Source organism: Eurypyga helias, unplaced genomic scaffold (assembly GCF_000690775.1).
Source record: "Eurypyga helias isolate BGI_N326 unplaced genomic scaffold, ASM69077v1 Scaffold48171, whole genome shotgun sequence".
Lineage (NCBI taxonomy): Eukaryota > Metazoa > Chordata > Aves > Eurypygiformes > Eurypygidae > Eurypyga > Eurypyga helias.
In genome coordinates this window covers 1-17,584 of record NW_010232403.1, presented here as the reverse complement: position 1 = coordinate 17,584, position 17,584 = coordinate 1, and the positions used below count along the sequence as shown (strand labels likewise).

The window sequence follows — 17,584 nt, the reverse complement described above, 5'->3', positions numbered from 1 at the left end:
GGTTTTGGGCTACACAAATTAGCATGCTCTGAAACAGAGCCCAGGTGTGCCTTGGGGGACAGCATGTGCCAGCCACTGCTTCCCAACATGGATGACTGTGCCAGGGGTGCATCCCTGCAACCCCCAGAGACCTCCAGCAGCCTTTGCTCTCCACATCCTCCTACCATACCATCCGGCCGGCAACATACGCCCTCAATGTCATGCTACAAAACCAAAGAAACAATCAAAACAACAAAGAAAATAAAACCACAACACTTGGATGGGCAATGATACAGCCCTCACATAATTTCAAACTCTGAAATGCAAAAATATATTTAAATATGTTATTGTTTAAGGCTACAGGGGTACCACCAAGGGGCACATGCTTGCCTGTCCCTCTTGGCTGCATGATTAACCAGCAGTACCTCATCCTATTTAAGTGTTGAAACAAACTTGCGTGACAGCTCCCCTGGCAAAGGGAGAGTCACAGCACCTTTCCTACCTGCAGCTACCTCCCTCACGCAACAACAGGGTTTAACAGTCCCTCAGAAAAGTTCTTCTCCACTGACAGTGGGCTACCTGAAAACCTCGTGCACCTTTTGGCTCGTTCACGTTTTAGTGGGCATTTCTGTTTGAGTTAGTGGCGCTGCGAATGCACCAAACGTGACCCAGTTACTGGTGCATGGAGCATTTTAGAGCGAGAGAGCTGATTTTCTCAGCGTGGCTGAGCTGCCTCGCTGCTAGCACGTGCTGCCAGGTTCACAAGGGTTACGGATCACTCACTGTAGCCCATGAACAACAGGGATAGCTTCTTGCAGCAGCAGAGCATAAAAATCAGGTAAATGAGGTAAAACAGTGTTATTGATGATAAAGGCAATGACACAGCATCATCGGTGGTCTTGTTCCTGACGAATCTGCTGTGCCTCGGCAGGGGCTGCCCTGAATCTCTGTTCCTGAGGGCCAAGCCTTCTGGCTTCAATTAGATGCTGGTTTAGTGCCAAAAGAAACCCCAGTCTGTTGTGGAGAACACCAGCGTCCCTCACTGAACGGAGTCTAACCACCGCAGCAAAAAATCTGTTGTTGCCTGCTACTCTTGGGACTTGCCATAAGCTGCTCCGACGGCAGGCCTCTCCTCCAGCCCAGCCCTTTGCAGCTCCTCTGTAAAGATTAGAGCAATAATCTGACAGCCCACGCGCACCAACGCAGCGAGGGCACAGGGACGAGGCAGCATGATGGTGTCACTCCCTCGTTAATCACTTCCACACCCGCTGCCCGGCCGAGGTGAGCAGGGGATCAAGGACCACCCGGCTGTGGGGCCAAGCGCCGGAGCCCCGGTGAATCAGGGTGCACCAGCCTCTCCACAGTCACGCTGGAATCGGGTTTTGTCCTGTGCAAGCAGCTGACAGCAAGGGGTTGCTTTACAGGACCAGCCAGAGGAGCGTGTAAAACCATGCACACCCCGTGCGTGTGGTGCACAGAGCTGCGTGTGCTTGTACGTGAGTACACCTGCACCACGGTGCACCGTGTCAGGACGTGCTGCTCTCCTGCGTGAAGGTAACAGATCCTGCTGCTCCTCTGAGGTAGATCCCTGCCACCATCTCACTTCTCAACTCAAAAATGGCTTTTTATTTTTTCCTCACAGCCAGTGTCCAATCAGTTCTCATTTCCTCGTGGTCTGAATCCAGTTGTACAGTTGCATCCCAGCTGTTAAGACCCCTCGGGTTTTGCATGGAATTCCTTAGCTCGGTGAATGAGCACTGTACAAGGAATATTGCTGAAGCTCACCCCTTGCAGGAGCAGAAGCATTTAGTAGATGCAGGGTTCTGGCAATGAAACCTTTTGTAAATGCTCTCCCTCTGAGCTTGAATACTGTCTGCGTATACCGAGAAGGTATACCAAGGCCCCTGTTTCTCTCTCTTATTTTGGATTTCAAGTAAAAATAATATAGATAATCAAGTAAAATTCCAACACTGAAGAAATGTGCGAGATTTTCCTTGAGGGTCACGATGAATATGCTGTGGTTGGATTAAATAAGCCAGAAGCAGGTCCAAATGCTCTGGGGCTATGAAGTCTGGAAACTTTCTGACTTCTGTGGAGCTCTTGTTTTGTATTGCTCACCATCCTTCCCTACCATCTTTTTAATCTAGCAGAGAGCTGTAAAGATGTTCCAAGCTCCTAGTTCATGGCAATGACTTTCACCGCACTCCAAGGCAAATGAAAACCAGGTGTCATTTTTCCGAATATTTTCCTCTAGCAAAGAGGTGTGATAAAGATTTTCCTTTTTTTTTTTTATTTGTGCTCTTATTTAGTGTAGCACCTATTAAAAATACCTTGCCTATGATGCTAGGGATAGAAGACTATAAAGGGGAAAAAATCTTCTGGGTGTGAAACTGCAATGTCTACGCACTCCGCTAGTGAGTTACGTTATCCCACATTCAGTTTACATACATAAGGGGTGCCAGCTTATGACTTGGTCATGATTATTAAATTAAATATACTTGAGTTTATGGTAATTATTCCCCTCAGGTCTCCAGTATAAAAAGCTTGTTTCAGGCTCTTGACAATTTAATGCATAAAGGCACTACCCGTATAAATCAATGTAATCACTCGTGCCTTATGCAGAACTTTTCCTCCAGCCAATGCTCCAAAGAACCGTACTCGCTCTCTGCAGCTAATGTTCTCCCTCCTTGAAATGTAACTGCCCCCCTCATGGCAGTCTGGAGCAGCATTTCTGTGCCAAACTCTTGCAGGGGAATGGAAAAAAGGAATAATTTCTAAGTCAGCAAGGGGAATCGGCCAGACAGAATGCAGTTGTCCACGTTGCACTTCGGCCGTTGTTCACAGATATATATGACTCTTTGGCCTGACTTCAAAGCTGAGCCCACCAATTCAGTGCAAATTCTAGTTGCTCAGCCTGTCTGAAAATCTGGACATTACTGAAGGCAAATGGCCAGGACTTGGTTTGTAATGAAGCATTGAAAAGACACCAACAATGGGCTCAGGATTGAGGGGACAGGCGCATATGAAGAACTATCACTATCACCACCACCATATTCTATAACATCGGGGAGATCCTGGAAGTTCTCTGCTAACCAGGATCCTAATTTCTTAACAAGTAAGACCACAGTGTGAGGCTCCCATGGTCCAAAAATCTGGGGGAAGGAGATTAAATAAACCCTTTTGAAAGCTAGGAATTTGAACACGGCAAGATGAGAAATGTACGGTTTTCCTCAGTTTCCTGCAAATAATGAACACTGTGATGTGTTGTAATGTGACTGTGGCATGCTGTGATGTGGCTGTGATGTGCTGTAATGTGACTGTTGTAGCCTTCAGTGGGGAACAGTGCAAAAACCCAGCCTAGGGGTATCCAGCTCCAGAGTGGCCAGGGAGATTCCCCATCCTGCCAGTTCTCCTCCTTTCTACGGCACTCCGGATTGCCTGGAGGAGCAGGTCTTTGTTATTGAGGATGTTGTATTTGCTGAGGTTCACAAGTTTGTCAAAATTTTCAGAGGAGTAGATTAGCCTAATGAGGTAATAGGGTGAGCAGCTGTTCTCCAGATTCACTTTGCCTTCTTCCATCTCTGAGAGACCACGCTTTACACCTGCAGAGAAAGACAAAAGCCATCCCCATGAGCTGAATCTGGAGCACGGAACATGTGGTGTTGGACGGGAGTGATCTACTTGGCAGAACCCTCTGTAAAACACAGCCTCCAGGAAAGACTTCACCCCCCCATAAGTTGAAAGAGCAATTCCTGATCAGCTTTCCCAGCTGCTCCTTATTCCCCCACCTGCTAAAACTCAGACTTGGAAATCCCTCAGCAGGGCTGGCAGGAATCATTACTTTCCTCCTCATCCTGCCCCTGCATACAGTCATTGCTGGGCAGCATGTCCCTGGGTCAACATCCTTTCCCAAACCTTAGGAGTCTGACACTCAGACAAGCCACACACCTGGAATACCTTTCAAAATCCATGATCAGACCTGGATTAGCAGTGATGACAGTGTATCTGCCAGCTAGAGGGGGTGGAAAAACCTCTGCAAGTACACACAAGAGGCCTTGTAATGCTGACCAGGCAGGATTGCCTGCTGCAGAGTGCAAAGGTGCGGAGGGACCAGAGCACCCTACATCAGCCACGGGTTAACTCAGCCTCTTGTAACTGCCAACAGCCATCTTCCCTGTTAGGTCAATCGTTTGCTGAAAAGGACACCTTAGTTACCTTCAACAGCCTCATACTTATGCTCCTACAAAATGTTGAGAGTTACCTTTTTTTCTCTGTTTTCTACCTATCTCCTTCCAGTCTGAACCAAATAGGTGCAAACGACAGGTGTGTGGTGAGATGACTGTCAGCAGGGCTACAAACAGACTGCTAACTTACTCCTTATGATGTCTACCAGGACCGCATGGAAATGACACATGAATTTTGCCTGAGACATAGCAGGTTTTAGTCTAACCTACTGGTTTCTGGGCAGTGTGATCTCAGGGTGCTGGGCACAGGCTGTCAGTAGAAGTGGCTGTGTTAAAAATGCCCAGGTTTTGCTTCCTTGACCTTTGCAACATTCCGAGAGCCATATTATCTGTGCTATCCACATCCAGACACAGCTGCATCTGCCTCAAGCACACAGGGACAGAGCCTATAGTTCTATTGTAAATTGCCACTTCACAATCTGATTCTCTTTTCTAGAATTTAAATAGTTAAAAGCAAGAAAAATAAGTACTCGCATTCCACAAGATGTCTCTCAGCCATCTAGAAATGAAAAGCTTCACTGTTAAACTTGAAATCCTTGCAGGCAGGTTGCCAAGGTCTCTCCTCCCCCAGCCACCCACATCAGTTGCTGGCTGTCAGCTCCATCGATGAATCACCGGCCGCTCAGAGACAGGCAGGTGAGCGTCACAGCTCACGAATTTGGGCCCGTAGCACTGATAAGCTACAGCAGCTGCTTTGCTCTGCATAATCTCATCCATTTTTCATTCAGAGAGACTCTAAACCACTCACCTGTCCCACCTCCTGGGCACTGCTCAGTGGCTGGATCTCACTGCACACTGCCATTTGGACCATCTCCAGCCTTTACCTAACAAGCCTAGTTCCCTCTACTGGGTATCTCCCCTGCTCATCTAGTGTTTAATTGTGATTTTATTCCCGTATCTCTTAGTGCACACATTATCTGAGTGTTGGTGAACAACAGAGCAGAAAAGGAACTTTATTTTAACCTGTTTTGCTGCTGTTCGTAACCTTCCTCAAAAGGTCCCTCAGAGACATCCGTTTCGCTCTGGTCCCAGTACCACAATATAATTTTGGATAAAGCTGGAAGGAGAGGGGATGCTCTGTCTGCCACGTTGAGCAGTAGCGAGGGAGAGCAGACGTTCCCCACGGCCTGATCACTCATAAGGTGGTGTGTGAGGTATTTTAGGGATCGTGGCTGTAGGAGCTCCAGCACACAAGAAAGCCTCAGGTTAAGGTCTCCAGCTCCAGCACAGAGGAAAGTCTCTGCCTGTCAGGGAGCAGAGGCACCAAGAAGATACCGCCCATGTGATTTTTGCAGGGCATCCCATAAGCTGTTCGGAAAACCTAGTCTGTACTGAGGCTCTCTTGTTCTAACACGGCCTTTGCTGCTTGTGCCTGCAAAGACAACACCCCACTGCCCCAGGCCTGCTGGGCCTCCACACAGAACCCACCCAACTGCAACTGTCCCCGTAGCAAAGCCATGTCTGTTGTTGAATTCCCTGGGGAAAGGGAGAAAGTATGTGAGCAATGTTATCTGGGAAACTCAGGGTCTTGCTGTCTGTTAATCATCTGCACGGGGCTGCCAAACGCCTGTGCAAAGCTCTTTAACAAGCGCAGGACAAGGCCCTTCTCTGTGATCTTTCCCTGCTTTTCCCCTCCCTAGCAGAGCTTTTCTGGCAGCTTTTTCTATTCACTGTCTTTCAGTAAAGGGAGTAACCTCCTCCTCCCACAGTGCTTATACCAACACCACATAATGAGGGTAGGACGATCAGTAACTTCTATGCTCCTTATGCCAACTAGACATCAAATCCCCTCCACCTCCTACTATTTATGTTTTCTGAACAGGTTCACAACAGAATTACTTGACCCAGCTGTTAGCAGACGTGCCCATTCCTTCTGCTCTGATTCTCAGGCCACAAACATAATCCTTATTACAGCTGGAGAGACTTGCTAATTCTCTCCATCTAGGTGGTGGCTGGCACAAAGCCAGGAGAATTTCGGAGAAGCAACCAGTGCCCAGCCTTCTTGCTTACTGCTAGGTCTTAAACTGACAGGGGGAAGGTGAGGGAAGAAGCAGTTCTCCGTCCCTTCGAGACTGAGGAAGAATTCTGGTCCTGTGTTTCCCCAACATCGTACCAGTGCAAGTGCTGCCTTCTCCAGTATGCCTTGCCGTGTGAGTTGTGGCTTAAAGCCTTGTTTCGTCCCCATGTCTGACTCAACATCACTGAGCCTGCTGAGGTTTGCTAACCTGCCTCTTGAGCAGGAAGCGGGATGGAGGCTAATCAACAGAGATGGACCTGCCGCGGCTATCTCAGTCACACCATGATTTACTGGATGAGATCCAGTTTCACTCTGTATATGGGGAACACAGTCCTGGTTTTGGTGAGGTTAACCTGACTATGTTAACAGGAAAAGAGCTGACATCTCCTTCTCCTCTGCCATGGTGGAAACTCACATACTTTGATCTGGATGCAGTACCCTAAAACTTGGCCTGCATGACCATGATGGGTACGAGACCAGGATGGTCTCACTCCCGCAAAAGCTGTGCCCTCACTTAAAATTATTGCTACAAAAGACAAATAAGATCCATGCTGTGGAAAGACAAATGGCCCAAACTCAACCAGAAAGTATAGTCTTGTTGACCAAACTTACCAGGTTCCTTGAATTCCTTAAAGGTGTCATTCACCAGGGGAAAATGGATTACTATGGGTGCTCTGGGGTCCTCTGCATCTGAAAACACGTAACATTCCTTCGGGTTCTTCTCTTCTTCTTTACTGAGCTCCACTTTGGGGAAAGGGATTTTTTGTATCTTGCAATATTTGTATGTCATTTCTAATTGCTGTGGACACAGAATGTCATTGCCTTAAAGCTAACACTAAGACAAGAATCAGGTTTACTGAGGCATCACAGAAATACTATGGCACCTTAATTCAGTCCCTAGAATCACTCTGCAAACGATGTGTAGTCCCACAGTATAACCCTACTTTCTGCCACCACTCACCACAAGTCAGAAGATGCTTCTTATCCCCTTGAAATGTTCTTTTTTTACAGCGAAAGAGAATGACCAAAAGCCACACTTAGAATTTGTCATGAGGATAGACCAGGAGAGATCAAGGTCATGTCTCCAGCAACCAATTGTTACTGCAATTCCCTGAGGATTCTAGAAAGTATATGCTGCAATCCACTACATAATAAAGGGCCTAGCAGTTTCTATAGTTCTGGTCTTGAAGGAAGATTCTTTCCTCCTCCAAGATTTGGTGGCTGGTTTGCTCTTAAATATATAACAAAGACTTAGACAGCCACTTACTTAAAGGTTTTAATAACACAAGAAGAGTTTTACCAGGGCTGCAAGGAGCACAGCATGTTAATCTTCTCACCTTGAACACATTCCCCAGACCATAATCGAGTGAGATAATGACATCTACATTCCTCTCTGGCTTGAAAAGTGCTGCACCACTGGTGTTGATGAAATAGCCAACATCTATCAGGCAAAGATATTTCTGCAGCGGTGTCAGATTGTTAGGGAAACAGTCCAGCACGGTGTCTGAAAAACATTTTGAATACAATCAGTGGTGCATTGGTAGGAAAGGAGGACTCAGTAATTCTGTCTGTGCTACACGTGAAGGGCAGCCCCTCGGGTGCCCTCAAGACCAAGCTCACCTCCCTCCACAACGCGAGCCCACGGACGTGGCCTGAGGAGCACGCCCTCCGAACTGCGCGTCTGAGCCCATCTGGCCTGTTAGCACACTCCCCCGGCACGCGCACGCAGGCAGGCCGTGAGACAGCCAGGCAGAGGACAGGGAAGGCACAGGCTCCACTGGCCTCACAGCTGCTCTGGGGAGTGGTTTTTCACAGAATACAGATTTTAGCCGATTTTTTTTTTCCCCTAAGAACTGGGAAAAATGCAAACAACAAAAACAATTTCACAGTGTAGCAACAAAACTAACAAATGCAGTACATCACTGCACTTCTGCATCGCTCTTTTTTTGGCTTTAACGTTCTCAGGATTAGACTCCTCTCACAGGGTAAAAAATCTGACTTCAACCTGCTTTCAGTGATTTCGCCTATAAATTATCTTAACCATGCTGCAGAAAAAAAAAAAAATTCAAATCATGCAGACAGCATCCCCTACCAATACCTTAAAATATTGCTTGAATATTTTAACTTATCCTCACATTAACGCCAAAAGGAGCCAAAAAGGGATTACACCAACTGGCAAGTTGAGATCTAAAGCCAGTTTCAGATAGGAAGACTCTTATTTCTCTGCTAGCAACCAGCCTGCCCCATAGACAGCAAGTCCACTATTGTTCCCCTGGTACCATTTCTAGTCCCATGGAGTAAGAAACATTGTGCCATGGTTTTAAATATCAAAACAGTGGTTTAAGAGCGCTCCTCAAGTTCACAAAACGAGGCAGCAAGGCCCAGAGAAGAACCCTTGAGCTTTAAATCATTTGTGCTTATGCATTTTAAGACACTGTTGATACTGCAGGTAAGTTCCAGCATTTCACTCCTTTCGGTCTCTCTGCCCCCGTGGCCCCACTCTGTAGCGTTGCTTTAAACCGCACAGAGTAACTCCAGCTTGTGCCGTAGCCTGGAATGTTAGACGGCATCTTGAAGTAATAACTCATACCTTTTCCATTCCCTCACTGTTAGGTCTTTACAAAATTATTTGCTTATTTTAGCATTCATGGCTGCTGGGAATTCACAGATTCTGCTGCAATGAGAGACATTTGCTTGCAGCCCCTCACAGAAGAAACAGAGCGTACTTTTAGTTTTATTTAGCCTGGTGAGTATTTTTAGTTGAAATTCCATTACCCCCATTTTCTTATCCCAGAGATGGAACTGTGCAGCATTTATTCATGGCTGGATATGTGAATTAGAAGTAGGCATTTCCTTGGGAGTGTCTCACAGCCATCTCACAGACAAAAAGGGTCTTTATAGAAGCCCTGTATAGGAATTCCCTTGAAAGCATGAACCCTACTGTAAATGCATTATGCTCATTCCAGGCTATGAGTTCTCAAATTTCTCACCATGAAAATTGGATTTTCACATGGCATTTAAAGTTTTAATGTGTCAGATAGCCTGTTTCTAAGCTGCAGGGAAGCCTTTAATACACAGCTACGTTCTGGAGACTTCACCTACCACCAGACTAACATTTCTGCTCAGAGCTGGCATCTCCTCTTGCACCTAGAGATGGATCCATACCTGGGCTTAGCTTAGTCTCCTGCAGGCAGCCAAAAGAGGATACAAAATCTGCTAATTTTTCCCATTCCAGACTTTCCCTATTACCACTCCAGACTTTCAAGCTTTCCATTTATTTTACTTTATTCGTAGAATATGTACACCAAGGTCATTTTTAGTGTTCTTATGATCTCTTCCTCCAAATCGTTTTTGAAAGCTGCTTCTACCCATTTGCCTTTACAAAAATGCTAGTCAGCAAATGTAAGGAAAATATTGTTTTTAACATTTACCGACTGACAATTTTATCTTTCATCCACCTTTTTAAGCTACTTGCTTCACTTTCTCTCACCCACCCTTCTTATGCTACTTGTTTTCTCCTTCTCTCACATGTTTTCCTAGAGCAGACTCTTTTAGGATAGGGACATTTTGCTTAATGAACATTTTGAAAGCACTTAGCACACTGTGGTTTCAGCTTTAATCCACAAAAAAGCTCCACCACCTCCTGCCATTGTCAGCAAACCATGCAGCAATGATAGCCAGGGACAAAAAGTGTTGTAACTTGCATGAAACAGGGAAAAGAATACGAAAGTTGCCAAAGAGGATTCAGAGAAGGCAAAGAACATGTGTTTTCTTGCTGAAGTCAGATTAAACTTAATAATGTGGGATTTTCCCATACTTCTACCTGCTCATGGAATAAATGAGGACGCTGGGTCTACGGGAAGGTTTGTGAGGCACAATCCCTCAGCTGCATCACCTTGCTATCATTTCACAGACGGTTTCAGAGATTTTGAGGTAAAAGTATTGTGACTGTTTACTTTGCCTGCCTGCAGAGCACAGGACATAGAAAATTGCTGTTCAATTTATACATCAAGTCTACGCATTCTGTTTGTTTAATATATGCAGTATAAACCCATGTGGCTTTAACTTTCTGTTGTTGGATCTCGGTATTTCTGTTTCTGAAGGGTTAAAGAGAGGTCCCTGGATGGATAAATCATCAAGTAGAAATACCACACATTTGGGCAGCCACCTGCTTCCAGCCAGTCCTTTCCTTCACCTGATCCACATAATAAGCTGCTATTTTATGCTTCCAGTGTTATTTTTGTTTCTTGACCTGAAAGTCTACTCTTTCTGAATCTTTTGGCTACTGTACCGATGCAGAGTGACAAAATTCCCGCAGAAGAGCATGCTTTGACACAAAATACAGATATCTTCAGGAGGTGAGAGAGTGGCCCACGGACTAGTTCTTTTTAACCTGTTACCCTAAAGAAACAGACACCATGAACACAATTCCATTTCAGCAGATTTTCAAACCCTGGTAAAACATCTCTAAATGTGAGATCTCCAAAGTCTAAAAAAAAAAAATATCTGAGATGTTACCTGCACACTGCAGCTAACTCTTTGTTGCAGTTACCTTTCCAGTCAATAAATTTTTTCTGATGGATATAATCCTTATGAAATTCTAAGCCTCTCAGGAAGTTATGAGACTTTCCCAGTAGTGGACGCTTGGTCATAATGTCCTGAAACATTTCATACAACTTCCCTGACAAACAAGACGGAGGTTCGATGACAGTGACATCATCCTCAGGGGAATGTTTTTCTGAAATAGAGAAAGAACTATGAGAAAAAACATCAGCAGTCTGTTTTGTCGGGCACCTTTACTGGTTAGTCGCCATTGCTGTCTTCCTGTGGGTTCCCTCCCTCCCGTTCCTTGCAGTCTGCTTGAAAACATATGCACATGACCAAACCAATTTAAACAAAGAGATATTTGTGTTCTTTTAAAGCAAGCACAGCTTTTGTCTTTTACTCTTTCAAATGACACACTGGCTTTGTACTTTTGCAAGTCAAAGCCACCCTTCTCATTTGCAGTCAGGGAAGGAGTCATGTAACAGACCATGAGGAAATTCTAAACGAATTTGTAACTAGCATGAAGTGAGCCTCTGTGTTAAAAAATAAACCAAAATAAACTAAAAAATAAAACATCACACAGTGCTCATTCTGATACAGGTGAAGATATCATGCTGGAAGATACACAGTGAGGCAACACAACATGCAGCAATTTAGGGAGAACATGCAAGAGACTGTTTACAAAGAGTAGCCATAGTGTATCATCCTTCTTAATCCTCTCCTGAATAGGAAGCACTGTCTGGTCAAAACCAAATACTGATTTTGAAACTCTTACCTATATCTACCATATCTTTGGCCCACCGTTCCCAGAATTCATTTGAATTTGAGGACCAATACAACCCATCCAGCAAATTCCTGGTAAAGATGTTTGTCCAAAGACCTGCAAATCAAACCACATGGGAGAAATACTGCACCACCACATGTTAACCACGGACTATTACGAATACACATGCTACGTATTACTGGCCCACGTGAACTGACCCTGTCATGACAAAGCGTAAGCAGTAGTTCTCACAGAGTTCAAACCCAATATTGTCAGCACTTCAGCCCTCTTTCTCAAGAGATAACTACTCACAGACATTTCTCTGTATAGTAGAGTAACAAAATAAGAGGTGTCGTTTTTCAAATGATGTTTTAGAGTGTTTACTGTGTACTTGTGAAAGAAAGAAGGCTTTGAAAGCATGGTGAAGCCACATAAGCATTTAACTTTATTTTCTTTAAATTGATCTGAGACCCATCTTTCCTTTTCAGACACATTTTGTTTTTGTGGAGTTCAACTGGCCCAGGATCAAAATAGAATTGGCTCCATATGTGAGTCTGCTTTTGGAAAAGAAAGAACTATCCTTTGTCATTAAGCCCCATGCGAGGTACTCACATGAGGAACAAATTCAATCTCTAGCAGATTTCAACGTGAAAGAAATGTGATTTTTGTCTCCACTGGACCCTTGGTTTCGGTTTAAAAAAGCTAAAATTTCTGACAAGGATTTAAAATCTGCCTGGGGCAGATGGATTCCTCTGACTAATCTGCCTTTCCTCTTTTCATTGCCTTTAGAGGCAGAATAGCCAGTCAGAGCAGTTGTTGATGTTAAAAGGGCTTCCTTCATCCTTATGGGCAAGGAAGATTTGTGACACCATTCTCAACCCGCAAAGCTCAGATGTTTCTCACCTTTGTGGGTTGTTCTAGGTGAGTTATATCTTATTTTCAGCTCCTTACAATTCTACCCCAGAAATGTGTTGCCTAGAAATACAGCTGATGAAGTTGAAGAGTTGACGACTGGTCAGGGAAGAAAGGCTTATTATTATTTCCTCAATTGGCCTTCTCCAACTTCTCGTTTGGTTCAGAAAATGGGAAGGGGAACCATGCTGCAACTTTCCCAAATCTGCCCATGTTAAGAGGGAGGGCAGGAGGGAAGAAGCTTTACAAAGAGCAGAAGTATACAACAGGCGTAAAAGGACCATTGAATCAAGACCTAGAGCAGAGCTGTTGGCAAGAAGTCTTGTACATAGATCAGTGGCTTAGCTAGTACTATGCTTTCTGCCATGTTGTGATTAATTATAATGCACTGGTAGGTCACCTTCCAGATAGCAGATCCGAGATTCTGGCAGCTTCTTCACCCGCCTTCCCATGAAGAACTCACTGTCAAAATATTCTGAACGAATGGAGGCTCCGTACTTTGGTATGGCCACCTCATAAGGAGAGAACTCTGCCCACTCTACAAAAGAATGACACATGGCACGTTTACTGTAATAAAAATATGAAAACAAAACTTTTCTCTGTGCATAACGCTATCCACAAGCTCCAGGGATCTTGCTTCTCTCAGCAGCTCTCTACTACCAGTAGCTTTGTATGGCAAACTCTCAGTTCCATACAAACAGACATGATTTGCACAGAAAAGGAACTGCATTTTTCACCTCAGAAAGAGCCTAATGTTAGCTTCAAAAGCTTAGATTTATATTTCCATATAAAGATTCTGGAATTCCACTTGTGTCTCTAAATCAAGAGCATCAAATGTACAACCTAGAAGTATGATCCAACCTTCAAAGAATGACTGGGATGAAACCTCTACTACCCCAAACCCGTCAGTCTACACAATATAACAAAGAAGCCTGAAGACACATCAGCTCCAAACCAGACAGTATCACAGTGTGGACATGGCCACTTCCTGACTCAAGCTGTCCTCTTCAGCTATTGAAGTAGAATAATCACAAATTAGAACTTTAGCCCAGATTCTAATTAACACCCACCAGTTCCCAAAAAAGACAAGTATTTTAATAAAAGAGGATCACTGAGTCAGAGCAAGCAACAGATGTATCCCCCTTTTATTTGCCACGCATATGCACCCTCCCTCCAAATTCTCTTTAGTCCCTATTCAGACAGAAGAAACTCTAGAAATACTTACCCCTAAATTTGAAAGTACTGAACTTTTCCTCTTTCACATTGAGGACTGCATAGAAAGGCAATGGGTTTTGTCCATGCTCCAATGCCTTGCGCTGGTCTGTGAGTTTGTACTTTCTTGGCTAATCAGAGATTAAAAAAAATCACAGTAAACCTCTGGAAGAGCACAAGGCAAAACCACTGACACAATCTATCTGAGTAAAGATAAACAACAGATGTTTTACAACCCAGAGGAATCTGTGAGTCACATCTTTGTAAGACACCTCTTCCTTCATGTTCCTGCACTTTCTTTCATGGTTGTCTTTTTGATACCTAGTAAACCCTTCATTAATACCTAAGTGCCTTGGCTGCCTGCATCCCACAGATATTTGCTATGGTTGAGGTTAATGTTCACATGAGGACAGACTACTCTAGCTCTCAAGTGTGCAACTAGAAACAGACTTTAAAAAACCTGACTTTTCAGGGGGGATTGCTCAGTTCTTTCTGAAAGTTTACCTACTGAAGTTGCTAGTTGTTGGGCACCCTGGTGCAGAGGCACCTTCAAACCATTAACTACCCTGGAAAACCCTGGCTACAAGATCCTCTGTCATGCTTACAAATCACACGGGGATGCCTGAGTCACTGTGGATTTGTTCCACACATTACGTCATGCCCTCAAAGAGTAAACCTCACAAGAAAATGAGTGGATGCTTCCCAAATGCGTGGCAGGATCATGTACATACCTGTTCATGTAAGAACATTTCCTGAACAAGTGACCACAGAGTTGTAAAGGATGACACGTGTCCTGCTTTTGCCCTTTCAGCGAGTTCCTTGTGATAATACTTCAGATGGTCTATAGACATAAGGTTGAGCTTGCATTTTGTCACTTGTTCTTTTACTGCCTTAAGCGGCCCCTCCAGACTCTTCTGTGACCAGTCGGCATGCTCATACAGGTCTGCTAGGGTCCTAAAGAATAGAAATGTGAGAAAATCATCCATTTATTTGGATCGTTTCTCAAAAATTACTATATTTGCCTAGCCACTTTCATCAAAGAAGAGAATAAGCGAGCCTAAATTGAAGTTAATGATCGAGAGCCAACAGTAAGAGCTTTACCAGGGAATTACACTCACTTATTAACAACGTAAGACCCCGAAAGAGATGCATGTCTCTCACTGTGTGGAAATGTAGTGTCACAGGTATTCCAAATACAAATCTGATTTTCTATACGCACCATGTCGAGCCAGAAGCCCCGGTGACATAGGTAACACAGTCCAACAGATTTAGCTTCTGAAGAGCTAAGAGGTGGCCAAACATAGCTGACATTGCTCTGAGGCCTCCGCCCGTTGCCATAACAGCTATTACTGGGACCTGTTCAAAACATAAGTATTATCTTCAAAAAGTTACTCACTTGCCTACTTGGAAAAGTCTAATTACAACTCTCATAATTTCCTCAGCAGATTTCATTGGAGGACAATGAAATTAAATCAACATTCAGTCAGAATTTACCACTATCTTCTTTAAATTAACCTCCAGATAGTCAGTCGGTTCCCTTAACCCTGAAGCTTGTATGAATTTGAATATGCAGTAATTTTAACCTTCCTTCCTCCCCATGTTCTTTATAATTGGAATTGCAATGATTAATAACAGATAATGATACAATTTTATTGTAAATAACAAAAGTTGCAATAAATGTAATTAAGAATGGATTCAAGGAAGTCCTGAGCAGAGTTCAGAAAAAACACATTAAGCAAACAAAATGATTCTTTGGACAGCATTCATCCAACAAATACAATTCCAGCATGAAAATAAATGTTCACACAAAAATTCACCCTGGATCTTGCCAACGAAACATACTTCAGCTGGAGCTTGTTATAAAATGTTCTTTCTTCACCCTAAATAATTTTGACTTTTTGTGAAAAGTGTTCTGAAAATGGAAAAAAAAAAAGTTGAGACTAACTAAGAGTCATTGCAATGATTTCATAAATATTTACGTGAGGTGAATTTCAAATACTCCTGTTTTCGTACTTGGTTTGGGCTGTCTGGCTAGGCTGTGTCTAACACAAAGTACCAATGCCTCATTTCTTGCTGACCCACTGCATCACACTGCTGGAAACTCTGGCTTTGAAGAGTGGTATATTATGTTGTTGGAAATTTGATCCATTGAAAAGAATGGAGGCATGAACGTGTCTCTGTTCATGGAGGCATGAATAGCTGAGCCGAAATTTTAGATGAGTATGAGGTATGCCACACTGAGAACTTCTGTTCTGCTGCCATACAAATTGATGTGTTTGTCATCAACAGGCAAAAACTACTAGAAATTTTGTGGGGAGTTGCACCAATCCTAATTCAATAGACCCACCCCCCATGCTTGGGCTCCAACTCACAGACCTCGTGTCCATGTAGATCTCTTTCCAGATGAAGAACCCTTTTTAGGGCACTGGCAACCACTCTCTTCCTTTTTTGCAAGAATTCTTGCTCTTCTCGGCACAGATCATAACCGAAGCGCACATCTAGTTTTTCTGTGCTGAAACATAAATAAATCCAGAGGCACAGGATTAGTGTTTAAAGTGAATATAGATCTATTTTCAGCAACTGCAATCTACTAAATATAATAAAAATGCCATGATTCACTTGTTCAGAAAGACAGAAATGCAGCTTCCTGTTTCAAAGAAATCAACTGCTTTGATTCTACATTTTTCTCTTCATTTTCTGATGTTTCCATGTAAGTTTTACTGCCAGCTAAGGATAAAAAATATTAAAAAAAAAAAAAAAGAAAAAAGGCCTCTTTGTGTCTTTCAGTAGTTTTGTAAGCTGAATCCTTTCTACTTCTGCCTCACATAATTTCTGAGCTAAGGGTGACTTGCTCCTTAACAAAGTCTTTCATGGGGATTTGTACCACAGACTTGTACAGGAACAGTACAATGAAAGAGATATTCAAATAATCTTGGTTCATTTATTGTCTGTCTCATTATTTTACAGTGTAACATTTCATCTTCCCTAGCTAGTGCTTCATTCTACTGACAACATCAGAGTCACAAATCTGTTTTCTTAAGAATCTTGTGTGGTTTGGGTATTCTATGGACTCTGCATGTTTTGCTTATTTACAATCCCCTTTTCCCTCTGCCTTCTTCCAGCTTCTGTGTTCCTTTTGAAGCAGGAGGCTCCAATCCCAGTCTTTGGTTGTTTGATGCAAAGGACATTCGGTGACTAAGTTCCTCACTGTTTGAAATTCTTACAATTTTTTTTTCTTCCCATGTTGGCATGACTGTCTTGCCCCAAGGACATTTAACTTTGATCTGTTGTGGTGACTCTAATGGTGACTTAACTATTGCCATATTTCGCCCCTACTCTTGGGCATTCTTTGTACCTAAATAAAGGATACTCTGTTCTAGAATTCACAGGTCAAAGAGCAATAAATCCTCAGAGAAAAAAAACAGTCCTCTTACCAATCATTTAGTTGGAGGTACAACTGCAGTGGCACATTCTGTAAACAAAGACATGAGAGCAAGAATGTGAATGACTGGGAAAAAGAGAAATTTTGAAATCCAGATTTTCAGTGCCTCCTGGGATGCCCCACCACTATCAACCTGCATATGTTTTCTTTTTAAACTGTAGCAGGAAAGAGAAAGAGAACAATTAAAGGCCAAACATATTCTACAGAGAAGCTAAAGAAGCAGGAGGAGTTGAAGTGGCTAAGTGAACAGGCTGTGAAATGGGATTTTTTCCTCACTGTGAACATACCCCCATGAACCATCCTAACCCAGCAGCAGTATCACACTGCCGCCCTCCTATTCTAGAGGATGAAGCAGGCAGATAAAGACAGTGATAGAAGAGGAAATACGAGTCACCACATCCTTCCAAAAAGCTACTGGGGGTTAAAAAGTGTCCAACAGAGGGGTGAGGAATCACTAGTGGTGAAACAGA

The 17,584-nt window shown here is 43.6% G+C and overlaps 1 protein-coding gene across 1 annotated transcript; it reads right to left on the bottom strand.

Annotated features, from left to right (window-relative positions):
* Positions 1 to 3,336: 3,336 nt before the first annotated feature.
* Positions 3,337 to 17,144, bottom strand: PLA2G4B (phospholipase A2, group IVB (cytosolic); the record flags this gene model as incomplete). The annotated part of the gene is made up of 11 exons (XM_010161367.1): positions 3,337 to 3,581; positions 6,853 to 7,039; positions 7,578 to 7,744; positions 10,793 to 10,978; positions 11,561 to 11,665; positions 12,861 to 12,998; positions 13,686 to 13,803; positions 14,404 to 14,626; positions 14,892 to 15,028; positions 16,049 to 16,184; positions 17,107 to 17,144. Coding segments are annotated over 11 exons (1,680 nt in total), but the record flags the coding sequence as incomplete, so codon positions are not given.
* Between the last annotated feature and the right edge of the window lie 440 nt (positions 17,145 to 17,584).